The 14,946-nt window shown below is 45.0% G+C and overlaps 1 protein-coding gene across 2 annotated transcripts in view; it reads left to right on the top strand.

The window, feature by feature from the left end:
• ATG16L2 (autophagy related 16 like 2) overlaps positions 1-14,946 on the top strand; it is a 103,273-nt gene that overhangs the window by 41,711 nt on the left and 46,616 nt on the right. The window contains exons 3-11 of one of the 2 annotated variants that reach the window (XM_073612613.1): positions 546-636; positions 1,289-1,362; positions 2,214-2,456; positions 4,180-4,245; positions 4,422-4,496; positions 7,115-7,213; positions 8,455-8,517; positions 13,488-13,596; positions 13,970-14,075. In XM_073612613.1, coding sequence (XP_073468714.1) covers positions 546-636; positions 1,289-1,362; positions 2,214-2,456; positions 4,180-4,245; positions 4,422-4,496; positions 7,115-7,213; positions 8,455-8,517; positions 13,488-13,596; positions 13,970-14,075 — 926 coding nt within the window. The remainder of the gene's footprint in view (positions 1-545; positions 637-1,288; positions 1,363-2,213; positions 2,457-4,179; positions 4,246-4,421; positions 4,497-7,114; positions 7,214-8,454; positions 8,518-13,487; positions 13,597-13,969; positions 14,076-14,946) is intronic. The other variant, XM_073612614.1, reaches the window with a different exon arrangement.

The raw sequence follows: 14,946 nt of genomic DNA, 5'->3' as shown, positions 1-14,946 counted from the left end.
TGTTCAGGAACCTGTGAAGGTGGGTGGGGACACCTCATAGTGGGCAGGGACCTGCAAAGGTGAGGAGGGACACCATATGGTGGTGGGCAGGAACCTACAAAGATTAGAGGGGACACTCTTGCAGTAACTTGCAAAACTGGAGGAGGACACATTTTGACAGGCAGTAACATGCAGAGGTGAGTAGAGACCACCCTGTGATGGGAAGGAACCTGCAAAAGTAGGCGGGCACACTCAATAGTAGGCAGAAATACAGCCCTGGATGGGGACATCTCATGGTGGGCAGGAACATGCAAAGGTGGGCAGCACTATGGTGGGCAGAAACACACAGTTGGATGGACATATCCTGTGGTGAAAGTTGATTAGGAGGAACATCCCAAAGATCTAGGTGGACAAGAGCAGAGCCTGAAATTTTGGCTGGGAGATCCTTCTGTTGTTGCTGGCTGCATGCCTTGACACTAACAAGATTCAGGCACTGGGGTAGAGCCATAGTTTAATTAAAGCATTTATAGAAATGGACCAAACTTGTCCTGATATCTGTGTTGCAGGTCTCCTTCAGATGCATCCCATAGTCCTGGATCAGGTGACCTTTCCGCACTACAGAAGGAAATTGCTGAAATTAAGACATCCAATGGTGAGGTATGTAATACAACCTGAGAGTTTCCTCTGAATAGGAATAAGGCAGTAGAATAGGCATTTCATGGTTGTTTATTGAGACAGGTGCTTTTAAAACAAATACAGGGATGGTGGGAACCCCACATAAAGGGCACAGCAGGTGTACAGTACAGACCCAGGAACTCAGCACAGGGATGGTGGGAACCCCTCATAATGGGCACAGACCCGGGAACTCAGTACAGGGATGGTGGGCACCCCTTATAATGGGCACATCAGGTGTACAGACCCGGGAACTCAGTACATGGACGATGGGAACCCCTCATAATGGGCGCAGCAGGTGTACAAACCCAGGAACTCAGCACAGGGATTGTGGGAACCCCTCATAATGGGCACAGCAGGTGTACAGACCTGGGAACTCAGCACAGGGATGGTGGGAACCCCTCATAATGGGCACAGCAGGTGTACAAACCCAGGAACTCAGCACAGGAATGGTGGGAACTCCTCATAATGGGCACAGCAGGTGTACAGACCTGGGAACTCAGCACAGGGATGGTGGGAACCCCTCATAATGGGCACAGCAGGTGTACAGACCCAGGAACTCAGTACAGGGATGTTGGGAACCTCATTCTGTTTAGGGATCTGACTCCCGCTGATTCTATGGATGATTTTTTGGCAGTTGGCGTTTGAAGCCTGTGAGCGAAAGAAACAAGTGCAGGAGAGCGATGATCGGTTGAAGGAGCAGAACACCAAGTGAGTGCCGGGGGTTTTATGTGGTTATTTTCTTTAAAAAAAAATTGTTTTTTATGAAATATCGCACAATATTATCTCATATACTGTATACCCGTATTACTTGCAGCCAGGGGAGGAAGAGCGGAGCCACACTGACAGGAAGGTGATGAACTAATTTAGCAGCTCCCAAAGGAGTAGTGCGCTACACCTGTTTAAGCCTTTTCTCTTGATTTACAACCATCAGCCCTCTTTGATATAACAAAAATTAGCATTTTAAGACTTGTGATCAGGTAGGGCCACTATGTCTGAAATGGCCATCTCTACAAACTACTGACATTTATAGGTAAAGATGATCCAGGGAAAATCTAATTGCCTCTCGGGGGATTAGGAAGGAATTTTTCCCCCGCTATAGCAAATTGGAGAATGCTTTGCTGTGGTTTTTCGCCTTCTTCTGGATCAACTGTGTGTATATGGGATTGTATGATATTTTTTATTTATTTGGTTGAACTAGATGGACTTGTGTCTTTTATCAACCTAACTATGTAACATTCACAGGGTGTTAATAAACAGGCAGCCAGTGCTGGACCCTTCTAGTTAAAAAGACCAGCATGCTTTACAAGATGATGGTCAAGGGTACCCAGTGTGTATCTTAGTTTTTCAGTTTTGCCTAAAGTGTGATGCATATGGGGCCTACACTTCTCCATTGCAGTGCATTTGTTATAATGGGACCCCAGTGCACTACGGTGATGCACAACGCGTTGCGGCACACCACAAGGCACAGATGTGAATGGGTTCTTAAAGAAATGAAAAGTAATTAATGTTGGGTGTTCTCTCTGGCGTGTCTGACCGGATGTTGGTCTTCCTCCGAGCAGGATAGCTGGGCTCGCAGATGAGGAGGAGGCGCGTCGGGTGCAGCGGCAGTGTCTGGAGGAGGAGGAGGTCTGGCTGGTCTGCGAGAACGCTGACTTGAAGGAGAAGTATGACCACCTGCTGACCCAGCGCCTCTGGATGGAGCAGGAGCTGAAAGAAAAGGAGATCGAGCAGAGAGAAATGATCGAGAAAATGACTAAGGAGAAGGCCATTCAGGCGGAGCAGCAGAACGACCTGAATGATAGGTGAGAGCGGATCGCACCTGGGCGTTCTCCCATCCCTTCTTAAAGTGAAACAGGCACAAAGCTGGGCAAGCTGGCCAGAGCCAAGGTGTCAGTGACAATCACATGAAAAAAAAAAAAAACTTGAACTTGTTCCTTGGGGTTATGGGGGAGGCACAGGTGAAGTATTGGGGTTATGGGGGGAGGCACAGGTGAAGTGTTGGGGTTATGGGGGAGCACAGGTGAAGTGTTGGGGTTATGGGGGAAGCACAGGTGAAGTGTTGGGGTTATGGGGGAAGCACAGGTGAAGTGTTGGGGTTATGGGGGAAGCACAGGTGTTGTGTTGAGGTTATGGGGAGACACAGGTGAAGTATTGGGGTTATGGGGAGGCACAGGGTAAGTGTTTGGTTTATGGGGGAGGCCCAAGTGTTGTGTTGGGGTTATGGGGAGACACAGGTGAAGTGTTGGGGTTATGGGGAGACACAGGTGAAGTGTTGGGGTTATGGGGAGGCACAGGTGAAGTGTTGGGGGAAATAGGGAGGCACAGGTGAAGTGTTGAGGTTATGGGGGAGGCACAGGTGAAGAACTGAGGTTATGGGGGAGGCACAGGTGAAGAACTGAGGTTATGGGGGAGACACAGGTGAAGTGTTGAGGTTATGGGGGAGGCACAGGTGAAATGTTGGGGTTATGGGGAGGCACAGGTGAAGAGTTGAGGTTATGGGGGAGGCACAGGTGAAATGTTGGGGTTATGGGGAGGCACAGGTGAAGAGTTGAGGTTATGGGGGAGGCACATGTGAAGAACTAAGGTTATGGGGGAGGCACAGGTGAAGTGTTGAGGTTATGGGGGAGGCACAGGTGAAGAACTGAGGTTATGGGGGAGACACAGGTGAAGTGTTGAGGTTATGGGGGAGGCACAGGTGAAATGTTGGGGTTATGGGGAGGCACAAGTGAAGAGTTGAGGTTATGGGGGAGGCACATGTGAAGAACTGAGGTTATGGGGGAGGCACAGGTGAAGTGTTGAGGTTATGGGGGAGGCACAGGTGAAGTGTTGGGGTTATGGGGAGGCACAGGTGAAGAGTTGAGGTTATGGGGGAGGCACAGGTGAAGTGTTGAGGTTATGGGGGAGGCACAGGTGAAGTGTTGGGGTTATGGGGAGGCACAGGTGAAGTGTTGGGGTTATGGGGAGGCACATGTGAAGAATTGAGGTTATGGGGTGGAGGCACAGGTGAAGTGTTGGGGTTATGGGGAGGCACAGGTGAAGTGTTGGGGTTATGGGGAGGCACAGGTGAAGTGTTGGGGGAATTAGGGGGGCACAGGTGAAGAGTTGAGGTTATGGGGAGGCACAGGTGAAGTGTTGGGGGAATTAGGGGGGCACAGGTGAAATGTTGGGGTTATGGGGAGGCACAGGTGAAGTGTTGGGGTTATGAGGGGAGGCACATGTGAAGTATTCTGTTCCTCCCACACCAAGCTGCCATTGGATGGAGGAGAGAGAGGAATCCTCCCTCCAGCAGCTCTAACCCCCCCCCCTCTGCCTGATATGTATCACCTGCCATCTTGCCATCCAGAGAATTATAAAAAATCCTATTTTTCCCGGGATCTCCGACCTGAAGCAGGCAAGTTCCCAGCTATGACTTTATGGCAGCTCCATTGTTCACATTGTACAGCGTTCATTGTATATTTTGTGATGCCGAGTTAAACTTTATAATTTTATGATTTTTATGGGTGAAATCTGTTTGGTGTTTTGTAGGTGGTGGAAAGAGTCGTGGAAGCGCACGGTCAAAAAAGCGTTAACGAAAACGCTTAGCGCTGAAGGGTAAGTCATCGCAGGCCTCACTGCGGGTGATTCTTTTTCTCTCTTTGCTGCATCCTGAGTATTTATCCCCGGGATAATTTCATATTTATTACCCCTGGATTAATTTTACTGTTGGCGGTGAGATTTTTCTTTTATGGTTTTCTGTTACGATGAGCTCCATACTTTTTGCTTTGCAGAGGCTCTAAAGACGATTCGCAGATTTTGTTATCCTCGTGCTGGCTGCGCCCCATTTCTGATATATCTGTCATAATGTAAGACTCCTCCCTCTACATTGTTGACCACACCCCATTCCTATTAGCTGTCATACTGTAAGACTCCTCGCTCTCTGCACTGCTGGCCACACCCCATTTCTTCTATATCTGTTATTCTTTAAGATTCCTCCCCTTCAACGCTGTAGGCCACACCCCATTCCCACCCTATACTGTAAGACTCCTCCCCCTCCACACTGCTGGCCACACCCTATTCCTGCTATATCTGTTATTTTGTAAGATTACTCCACTTCAGCATTGCAGGTCACACCCCAACCCCACCTTATACCGTAAGACTCCTTCCCTCCACACTGCTGGCCACACCCTATTCCCGCTATATCTATAATTCAAAAAGCCTCCTCCCCCTGTGCACTGCTGATCACACCCTATTCTTGCTACATCTGTAATACTGTAAGGCTCCTCCCCTCTGTAACGCTTGCCACACCCCATTCCTGTTATATCTGTAATACTGTAAGACTCCACCCCTTCAGTACTGCTGACAGCACCTTGTTTTTGTTACATGTCATGTTGTAGGACTCCTTCCTCTGCACTGTAAAACTCCGCCCCTTCCGTATTGCTGGCCACACCTCATTCCTTTTATATGTCATACTGTAGGACTCCTCCCTGCTGACCACACCCCATTTCTGCTATATCTTTCATACCGTAAGACTCCTCCCCTTAGTAATGCTTGCCACACCCCATTTCTGTTGTATCTGTAATACTGCAAGACTCCACCCCTTCAGTACTGCTGGCCACTCCCCATTCCAGTTATATCTGTAATACTGTAAGACTCCGCCCCTTCAGTACTGCTGGCCACACCCTATTCCTTTTATATGTCATACTCTAAGATGCCACCCTGCTGACCACACCCCATTCCTGCTATATCTGTCATACTGTAAGACTTCGCCCATTCAGTACTGCTGGCCACACCCCATTCCTTTTATATCTGTTATTCTATAAGAGCCCTCTCCTTCAGCAATGCAGGCAACACCCCATCCTATACTGTAAGATTCCTCCCCCTTCAGTACTGCTGGCCACACCTCATTCCTATTATCTGTCATACTGTAAAACTCCGCCCCTTCAGTACTGTTGGCCACACCTCATTCCTTTTATCTGTCACACTGTAAGACTCTCCCTGCTGACCACACCCCATTTCTGCTATATCTGTCATACTGTAAGACTCCTCCCCTCGGTAACGCTTGCCACACCCCATTCCCGTTATATCTGTAATACTGTAGGACCCCGCCCCTTCAGTACTGCTGACCACACCCTATTCCTGTTATATCTGTCATGCTGTAGAACCCCTCCCTCTGCACTGACAACCACACCCCTTTCCTGTTACATCTGTCATACTGTAAAACTCCTCCCCCCTGTAATGCTGACCACACCCTATTCCTGATATATCTGTAATACTATAGGAATCCGCCCCGCCAGTACTGCTGACCACACCCCATTCCTTTTATCTGTCATACCGTAAGACTCCTCCCTGCTGACCACACCCCATTTCTGTTATATCTGTAATACTGTAAGACTCCTGCCCATCTGCACTACTGACCACACCCCATTCTTGTTATAGCTGTAATACGGTAAGACCTGCTTTATCTGTCATACTGTAAGACTCCCCCCCCCCCCCCCTCAGCATTGCTGGCTACACCTCATTCCTGCTATATCTGTAATGTTGTAAGACTCCTCCCCCTCTGCACTGCTGACCACACCCATTCACATTATCTGTCATGTTGTAGGACTCCGCACTGCTGGCCGCACCCCTCTGTGCACCATCTTCTGTTTCCTGTCTGTAATATCAGAGACATAGGAGTACATTCCGTGTACCCAGCTGTAGTTTAAGATAAGTATTCTGGAGACAGAATGCTGCTATCACATATATTATACCTATATTATACTACCTACTGCACCTTCAGCATGGTCAAGAAGTACAGGTCTATGTTGGGTCCATTGTGAGGTCCGATATCAGTGTCAGAAGTGAGGCAAGGATTGAGGGGGGGGGGGGGTCCTACTGAATGCAAAGGTGGTGGGAACCCCTTCACATAGGGGCCCCAACCAATCAGAGATTTCCATTGTTATTGAATATTGTATATCTTTCAGCTCTTTTCAGTAAACACCGAAGAACATCCGATCAGAGTAAGGACAACCCCGACCTTAGGTCATATGTTTCTGTGTGTAGTGTCAGTTAGAGAGAGACAGTCTGCAAGTAAGCAGTTGTTGCTGGCTCCCCCAGCACTGTGTGTTAAAGACCAACTTACAGCACAGTGAGGGACGATGGCTAAGGACCACCTGAGATGTCTGTGCTTCCCAGAAAGAGAGACCCTAATTATCGAGTTCTAAATCCCACTAAATCCATGACCATTCCCACTTTGTGATATTTAAGGGTAGACATCAATACGTATCCGCAGTTCTCTAAATGAAATGAATAGCTGGAAACCACGAAAATCTAGTGTGATTGTCACTCACTGGCCGGTCACTGCATGTTTTTTAGTGTGTTGATTTGTCACGGGGCTGGTGTTTGGTGAAGGAGCCATTGCCAAAAAATATTTGCACCCCTTTATTTCAGTAGCAGATTTCTTTTGGGTCATTGAATTGTAACATTGTCTCGATTTTCGCAGAGACATCCGGCAGCATCGCTCTTCCGATTCGCTGGATTCCAGGAGTCTGGATTGGCCCGGGAGCCTGGAAGGGGAGAAACTGCAGCCCAGGAAGAACAGGCAAGTGTCTCCTTCATCTCCACTCTGGTAATCCTACCCTAAAGGTGCTGAAAGATCTCCGCCCCCCCAGGTGCTGAAAGATCTCCGCCCCAGAGGTGCCGAAAAACCTCAGCCCCTGAGGTGCTGAACAACCTTTGCCCTCAAGGTGCTGAACAACATTTGCCCTCAAGGTTCTGAAAAACCTCCCCTCCGAGGTGCTGAAAGACCTCAGAGAATGTTCCTCAGAAATGGCTGGTGAATGCCTGTATGCCTGAGCTCTCCACCCAACCCTACCCCATCTGAGCCTTCTTATGGGCAGAGCTGGTCAGCTATCTGGAACAGAGATGGATTAAGGCTTGGGGCCTAGGCAAGGTATAATCACTGGCCCCCCTAAATATCCCTGCAACTGTAGTCGAAGGAGGTGCACAGCTTTGACCCAACTGCATTATCCACCTAGTTTACTACAGGATAATAATGGTTGTAGCTGGCTCCCATCGACCTCCAATGGGGCCCCAGGTTCCTACCAATTTTGCCTTGTGGATGATCTGGATTGGGTAGTAGCCAACATCTCTTGGACAGGTTAGATATCCTCCCCTCGATTATTTGGGGTTGTCCCTGTGATTACCTGCCCCGGCAAATGCCCATCTGCACCACTCTTCCCACTGACATGAACCCGAACGTTCTTGTTTAACCCTTTCCTAACCAGAGGTCACTGATTCCTTGATGCCTTGGCCATATTTTGCTTCCACTTACTCAACCTATCACTAATTTGCATCCGTAAAGGACATTTATTTATTAATAAAAACCATGCAGCTCTTTATAGGTTGACAACTGCACAAAAATGTACCAAAAAATTCTCTTATTTTCTACTTTTTATTTGTTTTAGCGTTGCCCAAAAGCCTTCTGTGTGTGCAGCAGTCAGCCAGACTTCCTTACAGGAAAGTGTCCCTGGTGCTGCAAAGCAAAAGAGCAAAAATAAATATGTAACTAAACTTCAGCTTTAAAGGATTTGTGTATTTACAATGTCACCTTTGAAGCTGTATGAAAAGCCTCCTGTTTGGTATTTTTTTCCCCAGCTTTCCGTGCCTTTTTGACAGTTGTTTGCCTGAAAATGGCCAGAATCTACTAACCAAATGTCCCCAATATAGACTTCAGTGGGATTCTCCGAACCACAGACAAAACAAAGCCAGGCAGGATTTGCTCATCCCTAACTCTGTTCTTGTCAATCTGCACCACTCTGAACAGTTACTGTCTTGTTGCAGGTCGCAGTCTATGATCGCATTAGGTTCCTCCAGATTCCTGGGAGCAGTCAAAAGTTTGTTTGAGTGAGTACAACTTTATTTATCGCTGTTTAGATATAAATATTCAGTTTTTTTTACTGTAATTTATGTAAAATGTATTTTATATAAAATGTATCAAACTTTGATTAAACATAACATTTTATTTTTATATAATTTAAAATAATTTAATTTTAATGTAATTTATCTGACAACTGTATTTATCGCTTTAGATATAAAATGTATTCTATTTATCTATTTATAGTGCATTTTTATTTTATTATATATATATATATATATATATATATATATATATATATATATATATATATATATATATATATTTTTTTTTTTTTTTTATATACATTTTATTAAAGTGGTTGTAAACCTTTACATATCCCACTGAAGTGACCGGCCTCAGGTGATACACAGGGATGAAACAAATCCTCCTGCATGAGTTGTACCTGTGTATTTGCAGCCATTTTGCCCTGTACATCCTTGTAAAACGCAGAGATGAAAATGTAAAATTTATATAAAATACATTTTATAGTTAATAAAATATCAGGTTTAAAGTGGCTATAAATCTCAGATTTCTCTATAGTGTGTATCTGTGTCTTTCCAAAGCACTGTGTCAACAAGTGTCATTTATCTCTGCTGTCTAGTTCCTCTACTATCAGCATGAGTCCCTTCTGACAAGTTTTTCCCAAAACCAAGAGCTAAAAAGTTGAGGGGAGGGAGCTCCAGCACATAGTCTGTGATTGATAGCCACAGCTGTGTGAAGGCGGATGTGTCCCTTCCTCCCTTCCCTCCAATCAGCTCTCAGAGCTCTTGTACAATGTGTAACTGCAGTTCCCCACCCCCTGCTTTGTGAGTTTGTGAAAAATTATTTTATTTTATAACCAAATGTATCCCTTTAAATATAAAACGGCCATTTATATTGCAGTTTTTTTTTAATTTGTAATTTATTTTATTTAATCTTGGAGCTTAATTGTCTGTAGTACCAATGAATAGTCCCTGTTCTTTGAAGGGTATCCTGTTTCCATTTGACTTTGGGATGAAGGCACTCACACCTTCCCACCATGTTCCTATATTCAGTTTATATATATATATATATATATATATATAATAAATATATATCTATATCTCTATATAGATAGATAGATAGATAGATAGATAGATAGATAGATCTATCTATAGATATATATATATATATATCTCCATTTTGTTAAATAGAAAATGTTATTTAAATATAACGTGTTTTCTATACATTTTTAAACATTTTACATTTTATTTTACAGCCCTATTTACCTGTTTAGATACTGTATAAAATCCCTATTTGAAATGAGGTGTTCTTATTTGTATTTCTGTTTATAGAAAATGTATTTTCTATAAATGCTATTTTAATATATTTTATGTATATAAAATGCTTATATGCAATGCAGTCTTTTTGTCATTACAGTATTTGTAATGCAGTTTATTTGTCATTACAGTATTTGTAATGCAGTTTATTTGTCATTACAGTATTTGTAATGCAGTAAAATAACGTGCTGGGTGTCGCTTATGGGTGGAGTCTTATCCACCCATAGATCAGGCCTTAAGGGGGAATTCTGGTTGTTTTTCAGTATTTAATTATCCAGTCCATCTGTTAAATCAGAATCTGGAGATGTGCTCCTTCTGGCCCACAACTCCCTCTGTTAAGAAGGCCTCCTGTCCTTGGAACATGATCAGCTCCTCATGGTACATGGTCCATTTAGGTTCTCTCCTTTCTGATGGTAATCCCTGATGCACCAGTCAGCCAGAACCAGCTCTAGATTACCTCTACCCGGCTGAAGTCCTGGACCCTCAGTATGCCTTGGACTATCTAGCTATTGCTTAAAGCATTGGCTTTTATGTTCGGCCTAGTGGCCACTCTTGGCATCCCCACTTTGGGATGCCCTGGTGACTTCCTGTAAGACAGCTTTATGGATCCTTGTAGGTAGGACTTTCGCTGAGGGCTTAACTCCCGCAAGATCTACCCTGAATCGGGCCTAGCTGCATTCCAGGTTTTTCAGCCACCTGTTGTGGGTGAGGTGGTTGAATTTAAAGCAGTCCACACATTTTCTAGCTCCCTTGTCCATAGAACCCCCTCTCAGGATGGCCTCCGGCTGTTCTGTGGCATCCCGAATTTTTTTAGCTCCTCTCTCTGAAGTTGCAGGTTTGATTTCTGAGCAGGGCTGCAGTCCTGTCTCTAGAGACCAGGTAGTCTCCTCAGGCGATTGAAGTGGCTTCTTTCTCCCATACAGGGAACATGTTACTACCTGGAGTATCCCTACCCATCTGTTCCTTCTGAAAAACAGTTCCATCCAGGTCAGGGATCCTGCATTGAGTAGGTTTCCAGGGGGTGTCAAAACTTTCTAGACCCATGGCTGTGGTGTAGGTTAGGCAGGAACTGGTGTATTCTTTTACAGGTTCCAGTGTTTCCTTGGGATATCCGAGAGGATGTTTTCCTTTTTTTTCTGGTGTCTCTCAGTGGTTCCCATTTCACCAGCCTTGGGGCTGTGGTCTAACTTTCTTGTATGCCTATCCCTGTAAAGGTGGCTTCCTTGTATCAATCTTTCAATCACAATGACTTTGTGGGATCAATCCCCTGGGTTTTATTGGCCTCAGGCATCACGTCACACCCTCGTTGAGTGCTGGGTTGTACTGTTGCTATACAATCCCTGGTTTACCTCACTTAGCGAGGTTGGTTGCCAAGCTAGGCAACCCCCTTTGGTTACGTAGTTCTATCGACATGTTCCTAAGGGCTAGGGATGTCATCCCTTGGACCTTCCCATGCAGACGAGTTGTTTATTCCTGCCTGAACCTGTTTTTTAATACTAGTTTAATACTACTTTTTTTTTTTCTGTTGACCTCATTAATCCACTTGTTTTTTGTTGGATTATGGTTGCTCGTCCTCTTGCTGGCTCAGTTTCAATATCTTCTTTCATGTGGAGTCATTCCCCTCTGGTGATGAGATATTCGATCCTGGTCTGGTGGATCTCTCCTTTTTTGGTCGGGTTGCCCAGATCCCCGACCAGTTTCTTGGGATCTCTTCACAAAGTTAGGCAACCCCCTTTGGTCACTTAGTTCTGTTCCCATGTTCCTAATAGGGATATCGGGCCTTGGGCCTTCTCACGCAGACCAGTTGTTCTTTCCTGCCTGAGCCTGTTTTTTTAGTATTAGGTTCCCTTTGGGATCATTCTCTTCTATGGATTGTGCTCATTATTTTTTCTGTTGACCACATCTTCCACGCTTAGGAGTTTGTCATTGTTCCACCTGCTTTTTGGTGGTTTCTAGTTGCTCGGCTTCTCATTGGCTCAGTTCCTGTATTTCCCTCTAGTAATGACCTTTTCCATCCTGGTCTCGTTGATCTCTCCTGTCTGGTCAGGTTGCCCAGTTCCCCTTATCTGGTTACCTCCATGTGACTTCTCAGCTACACACAGTCCCCAGTCCTCTGAAGTCTGTTAACAGTTTTTTTGCTGTGTTGTTCACCCCCCATTTGGATTTCTTGTGAATGTCCCACCTATATCTGAATTCCTGTCCCTCTATGGATGAGAACGAAAATTAAAAGAGATCTTTTGTAGTTACTGTGAAATCCATTTCATGGGGTCCATTGAGGTACATGGGTGCCACTAATCCAGAGGATTAGGCATGAACTGCTATATTCTGTGCTCCATTGTTGTCTGGGATCAATCCCCTTGATTGTAGTGGCCCCATAGGCCACTTTAAACCCATGTTGGGTTAGACTTTTGCTGTACATTCCTTGGTTTACCTCACTTTGGGAGATTGGTTGCCTGACTTGGCAACCCCCTTTAGTCACGTAGTTCTATATCCATCTTCCTAAGGGTTAGGGATGTCAGGCCTTCCCAAGCAGACCAGTTGTTCATTCCTGCTTGAACCTGTTTTTTTAGTACTAGGTTCCCTTTGGGATCGTTGTCTTATAAGGATTGTGCTCATTATTTTTTCTGTTGACCACATCTCCCATGCTTAGGGGTTTGTCATTTTTCCACCTGCTTTTTGGTGGATTCTGGTTGCTCAGTTTCTTGCTGGCTCAGTTCTGTATGTTCCTCTTGTGATGACCTTTTCCATCCGGTTCTGGTGGATCTTTCCCTTCTGGTCAGGTTGTCCAGTTTTCCTTATATGGCTGGGGGGGGGGGGGTCCACCTCATCCATTCAGTTTTTGAGCATTGGTTCTTCAGGTGGCTCCTGGGCAACAGGCAGTCCCCACTCCACTAGGGAAGCCTTTTAGTGGGTTTTTGCTGTGTTGTCCATCCCTTAGTTGGACTGCTTTTGGATGTCCCATCAGTATCCGATTTCCTGTCCCTCAATGGGCGAGAAAGAAAATGGGATATTTGTACTTATCTTAAAATCAGTTTCTTGGAGCACATTGAGAGATACAGGTCCCACCACTCTGCATTTGGAAACAGACCCTCTCTGAGGCTGATTGAGCTTAAGTGAATGTGTCATGGAAGAAATAAGACATTGATGACCTTCATGGCTTTCTCGATCACCGACCAAGTCTATGCATCAGCAGTTCTGCCCTTACTTGCTACATGCTTCTTCCAAATCAGCACCAGGCGATCGTCAAGATGTCACCTCATTTCATTCCCCATATTTCTTTCCTGAAATGTGTATTTTCATTTCAATCTGGAATGATACTGACACATCCTAATATACAGTTAGCCATTACCAATTCTATATGTGGAATTTGGTAATCGAAATATGGTACAGCAAATCCATCATTAGTTCCCATCAAATATTACATTCAAGTAAAGGATATAATAACAAAACATGTATTTACTAGAAGTAGCTTCCCTTTAAATCACACACTGGCTGCATGCTTCCTACCTACAGCACATGGTTATCATAATGGATATAAGAAGCCAGAGCATGACCAGACTCCACCTATAACTGCAATCTCACCTTCTGGTTGGGGGGACCCTGTAAAATTGTTTGTCTGTGTCCCTTATTGGTTTGGTGATTCCATGCTCTGTGTGTAGTTTAAATTTCAGGAGAGATCGGACAGGTTGCGAGATGGAAGAGTGCTGGTATCACCCGCGCTCGGTGTGTGTCATATGTAGTCTACCTAGGAGAGCACTCTACAGTAAGGTGAGTCTTCATTGACATGCTGTCTGGCATTTCCATGGAGGGTGTGCGAGCCCCGGCTCTGTGAGGGTGCACGGTTGGGTAGTATTGTGTGCAGTAGGTTCTCTATGCTTCTCTATGAAATGCAGGCAGATCATGTCTGGTGGGAGGGGCTGGCAGGGTGCTGTACATAGCTTCCTGAAAACATAACAGCACCCTGCCCCAGTACTCCTTTCCTCATCCCTGATACAAGCAGCGGGTCAGCTCTTGGAAGGAGTTATGCAAATATTAAAATGCTTTGCAGCACTGGTCTGAGTCCCAGACAAGAAAAAAAAAAAAAAAAACGCTAAAGAAGTAATATAATATGTTACAAACAATCTCTTCTTATGAACTCCAGGAAATCCACGATTCTGAGATCCACGCGGTCAGATTTAGCCCTAATTCCAAGATGGTGGCCACCGGAGGAGCAGACCGAATGGTGAAGCTTTGGTATATTGTTGGAGGTGAATCTCTACTCTCCTCTTAAAGTGGACATTGAGGACATTACATATTCAAATAGAGAGAGTTGGGAGGGGATTATCACAGTGCTTACAGATAATAATGGAAACCATACATATATAAAAATTATATAAATGTATTATGAACATGATTAAAAACCAACAAACATACCAGTTCGTTGAGCCTTGTTTGACATTTCCATTATGGTGGTCATATAGAAAATGTTTCCGGTCGAGCAAACATTTGATATTCATATGTTATCTTGACATGTTTCGCCTCATGGCTTCATCAGGGGATATAAGCATCAACCAATGACTCCGAAAAAATATACAAAAGAATAGAAAATAAGGAAATACATAGTGTACAGCTATTAATGAGATCTGGCAGCACAGTACAGACAGGATAAATTATTGTAAATTTTAACTCCCTAGCACGCTCAAACACATAGAAGGCAAAACCTCAATGTGCCCACGTGAGACAAGGTATCTGTGGCACAGAACAGGAAGCACAGTATGGTTTCTGGTGCTACTGTTATTGCTCCCCCCCGATCTGATCACCTTCTGAATGTCTTCACTGACTCTCTGAAAGCCAGCCAGTGGCCTGTAGAAGCTCTGATGAGATCAATCAGTCCAGTCACAGCCACACCCGCATCTCTCATCCACAGCCAGATTACATTTATAGACTTTGTAGTGGGCGGTTCTGAGTAGGTGGAGCCTTTTTAGAATTTTTGTAGTGGGTGGTTCTGAATAGGTGGGACCGCTATAGTCCTCGTGGGTTGCTTGGAGTGGGTAGAGCCTTTTTCGACCTCGTTGTGGGTGGATCTGAGTGGGTGGAGCTTTTTGACCTTGTGGTAGACAGTTCTGAGTGAGTGGAGCC

The sequence above is a fragment of the Aquarana catesbeiana genome, linkage group LG02 (genome assembly GCF_042186555.1).
Source record: "Aquarana catesbeiana isolate 2022-GZ linkage group LG02, ASM4218655v1, whole genome shotgun sequence".
Lineage (NCBI taxonomy): Eukaryota > Metazoa > Chordata > Amphibia > Anura > Ranidae > Aquarana > Aquarana catesbeiana.
Note: the sequence above shows the minus strand (reverse complement) of the source record. Positions and strands in the feature narration are given on the sequence as shown.